This window comes from Dipteris shenzhenensis, chromosome 23 (assembly GCF_047967505.1).
Source record: "Dipteris shenzhenensis isolate YYH24624 ecotype China chromosome 23, Dip_SZ_1.0, whole genome shotgun sequence".
Classification (NCBI taxonomy): domain Eukaryota; kingdom Viridiplantae; phylum Streptophyta; class Polypodiopsida; order Gleicheniales; family Dipteridaceae; genus Dipteris; species Dipteris shenzhenensis.
This window is the reverse complement of record NC_141618.1, coordinates 44398137-44402297: the sequence shown is the minus strand read 5'-3', so window position 1 is coordinate 44402297 and position 4161 is coordinate 44398137. Positions and strand designations below refer to the sequence as shown.

At 45.8% G+C, this 4161-nt stretch overlaps 1 protein-coding gene across 1 annotated transcript; it reads left to right on the top strand.

Annotated features, from left to right (window-relative positions):
• The first annotated feature begins 682 nt into the window (after window positions 1-682).
• Window positions 683-3696, top strand: LOC147887436 (uncharacterized). Its single transcript, XM_087394312.1, has 2 exons — window positions 683-3191; window positions 3293-3696. The coding sequence occupies exons 1-2, from the start codon at window positions 683-685 to the stop codon at window positions 3694-3696; spliced, it is 2913 nt and encodes a 970-aa protein (XP_087250438.1).
• Window positions 3697-4161: the final 465 nt, after the last annotated feature.

Sequence of the window (4161 nt, the reverse complement as noted above, 5' to 3'; positions counted from 1 at the left end):
GACATGGATAAGATAAAACCCTGCGCAATTATCGATGAAGAGTTATCATATGGACATGGAAACCTTGAAGTGTCCACATAACTTCCAATACATGCTAGAGGACATTCCAGCGTCTATGCGATAGCATAGAAGGAATTTACGTCTCTCGAGGGGTTGTCACGCTGCTCTCAAACTCTGGCACTCGCTGTAATGCTATAGTGTAGGAGAAATTTACGACTCTCGAGGGGATGTCATGCTACTCTCAAGCTCCCTTTAAACTTTGGCGTTTGCTCCAATACTCCGTTTTCTTAGGATTCCCTATTTCTACGCTTAACATCACAAAAATTCTAGATTTTTTTTTTCACACACCACCCCACCTATGGAGGGGCACCCACCTTGAACCGCTGGGCACAGAGCCACAGCTGTGGTCAACTCACACACCCAACCACATGCTGCGCCAACCTCCAAGATTAGAACCCGTGACCGGGGATTAGAAGTCCTATGCCCAAACCCGTATGGCATTGAAGGAATATCTTGCTAGCACTCTATTTTTTCACATTCCATAGATTCCGGTCATAGATAGCTCCTCCGTGGAAATGCCCACAAAAGCTTTAGCCACGTCGGCTTCTTCTCAAGCGACTCCAGACTCTTCGTCACCTCGCCGAACGTCAAAATACTCTTCGTCACCTCGCAGAACGTGAAAATGCTTCTGAAACTTGCACTCGTGATCCTCGTCATCGCCATCGCCACTCCTGGCACTGCAACAACAGGAGATGCCGATGTCTTGCTTGCATTCAAGAGCGCAATCACTGCTGACCCGTTTGGGGCGTTGGCGGCTTGGAATGCTCGTAACATCTCCTATATGTGCCGCTGGACAGGAGTATTCTGTCAGCCAGGGCAATCGTTTTTGGTCATTTTGCAATTGCCGTCGAAAGGGTTGCAAGGCTCCATCACACCTGCGTTGGGCAGGCTCTCTCACCTCTACCAGTTGGATTTGTCAAGTAACAGTCTATCAGGTTCTATCCCTAACGAGTTGGGATTACTCAAGAATCTTGTGTTTCTGTACTTGTATGATAACAATCTCACAGGAGGCATTCCTCCGAGCATCTTCAACTGCACTGGCCTGCTGGTAGTCCAGCTTCTTGACAATAAGCTGAACGGTACAATCCCAGAGGAAATAGGCTTGGTCGGGGGTCGCCTTTCGAATCTGGTTCTGCGGAACAACAGTCTCACGGGTGGCATTCCAAGGAGTATCAGCAATTGCACCACCCTCCAAACTATAGATCTTTCTCAGAACGAGCTCACTGGTATGATCCCGGAAGGTTTAGGACTCTTATCTCAACTTCAGATATTGTCTCTTCCGAGTAACAGCCTCACGGGTGGCATTCCCCGTAGCCTTGGCAATTGCACCTCCCTCACAATTTTGCAGCTTGCTTGGAACGAATTCACCGGTGTCATCCCCCATGAATTGGGTATGCTAGTTCACGCTGAGTACTTGCTTCTGCAGGGGAACCACCTAAATGATAGCATTCCCCGGAGCCTGGGCAATTGCACTTCCCTTCAATATCTGAGCCTTGGTCACAACGAACTTACTAGCGTCCTCCCGGCTGAGCTCGGAACTCTGGCACCGGGAAATGTTTCGCTGAAGATTAACGTTTCCCACAATTTCTTGAGCGGCCCAATACCAGCTACCTTGGGCAACTGTACAGGACTCCTCTCTTTGTTACTCGATGACAACCTCTTTGCGGATACGATCCCTTCCACGCTTGGCCGACTCCAACACGTTCAAAAGATAGATCTGAGTCACAATACGCTTTCGGGAAAGATACCGCCCGAAATTTCTAATTGCAGCCTTCTCTACTACCTCGATTTGTCTAGCAATGTCTTGAGTGAAGGCGCCCCCGATCATATTGGCCAGCTTACAAAGTTGGAAAGATTATACTTGCAGAATAATATGATCACTGGGCTTATTCCTGAAAGTCTGAGCGCCTGCGCTGCACTAAACGATTTGGATATCTCTTGCAACCAGCTCACTGGTCAAATCCCCTCAAGTTTTTCAGCCTTGAGCTCTTTGGAGATCGCACTCAACTTATCACAAAATGGGCTATTCGGACTCATACCTGAAGGCATAGGTGAAATGCATATGCTGCAAAAGATCGACTTATCCGGCAACTTCCTTTCTGGCGCCATACCCGTAAGCCTCGGCAATTGCAAAGAACTCTCTGACCTCAATCTTTCCAACAACAGTTTGACTGGATTTATACCTGAAGAACTTGGTTCTTTAAGTTCCCTGGTACAACTTGATCTTTCTTACAACAATCTCACAGGTGCGTTGCCTCCTTTCCTCGGAAGCATGCCTAACCTAGCGTATCTCAACCTCTCATTTAACGACTTCGTGGGCAAAATTCCAAATCTTGGCCTGTTCAAGCATCTGAATGCTACATCGTTTCTGGGTAACGCGGGCCTCTGTGGGCAATTGCTTAAAAGAGTCTGCGTAGCTATTCCAACGCACCAACATCGCTCTGTCCTTCCGACGCGCTTTATCATTGTTTCTGCTGCGTCGGCATTGCTGCTGTTGGTGGCCTTTCTTTCGTACCTAGTCGTCTACTGCCGTCGGCAGACTTCGAGCTTGTCTATAGTCCCAATATTTGGAAGGCAAGAAAGATTCACGGCGGCTGATCTTTCGACAGCTACAGAAGGCTATTCAGAAGAGCATATTATTGGTGCGGGTGGCTTGAGTGTGGTTTACAAGGGAATGTTACGCGATGGAAGAGTTGTTGCAGTGAAGAAACTCAGAGATGCACGATTTTACGATATATTCGTGACGGAGCTGCAGATTCTTGGGCGACTTCGGCACCGAAATCTGGTAAGAATCCTGGGTTACGTCTCTAATCTGGAGCTGAAGGCTTTCGTCTTAGAATTCATGTGCAATGGGAGTATGGAGAGGCATTTACATGAACCTGGAAGCTGTCAGCTGAATTGGGAAGCACGTTTGAAAGCAGCGACTGCAATTGCTCAAGCTTTGGTGTACCTGCACCATGAAAATGGTGTGCCTGTGGTGCATGGAGATGTGAAACCAAGCAACATCATTTTTGATTCGAATTTTGAGGCACGTCTTGCAGACTTTGGGATCGCCAGGGTACTCACCGATCGTACCACCACACTCCAGCTATCTTCGAAGTTCAAAGGCTCCATCGGTTACATAGCACCAGGTACAGGCTGTCTTTTCTACCGGCCTGTAAACAAAGCTCATCTCTGCAACATGCAAAATGATGCTAGATTTTTATCATACCTTTCATTTTTTCTTTTGTAGAGTGTGCATATTCGACCCGAATTTCAACAAAGGTGGACGTTTATAGCTATGGCGTTGTACTGCTCGAGTTGTTAACTGCAAGAAGACCTACAGATGAAATATTTGGCTGCATGCACAAGAGCTTACCTCAATGGGTGCGTTTGTACTTTCCTAACAATGCAACAGAAGTCTTGGATGTAACTCTTAGAGGGTCTAGTGTCTCAGACCATGAAGAGATGGTCCGATTTATGGGCCTAGCTTTGGCATGCACAGAGGAGAATCCAATCAACCGGCCCACAATGCAAGTAGTTTTAGCAGTGCTGTTGAAAATTAAAACCAGTAACACTGCTATATTCAGCTATCCAACATTAGAAAACATTGTCAAAGCCCCCAAGAACATGAGACTTGAAATCGATTCAACTTAAAGGTATTGTTGCTTGATTCCAGGTCAATATGCCATTACTTTTGATCATCATCAAATGCTTTGCAGACGGTAACAATTTTTTTGTGCTTTGCTTGTAGGAAGGAAGTTGATCATCCTCAACTAGCTCTAGCTATGTGTATAACACATAGCTTGGGATATTAAAGCAAGAAGTACTATGGATATGCAACAATAATCATAATTGCCTCTCATCCTTGCATATGAATTAATAAATAAAATTTACAAGGGTTATTGTCACTACTAAAGCAAGAAGGTGAGGCATCATCATCGATCTCCTCTCAATTGATAATTGGATCTATGTACATGTTATCATATGACTACCAGCCCTAACATGTTATGGAGCATGCATGTAATGGGTGACTAGGCTGTAAAGATTTATTGAGTTATGATGGAGTGCAATGTAATTTGGGGTCTTCCCCAATGTAAGAAATCGCTATTCCTAAATCAT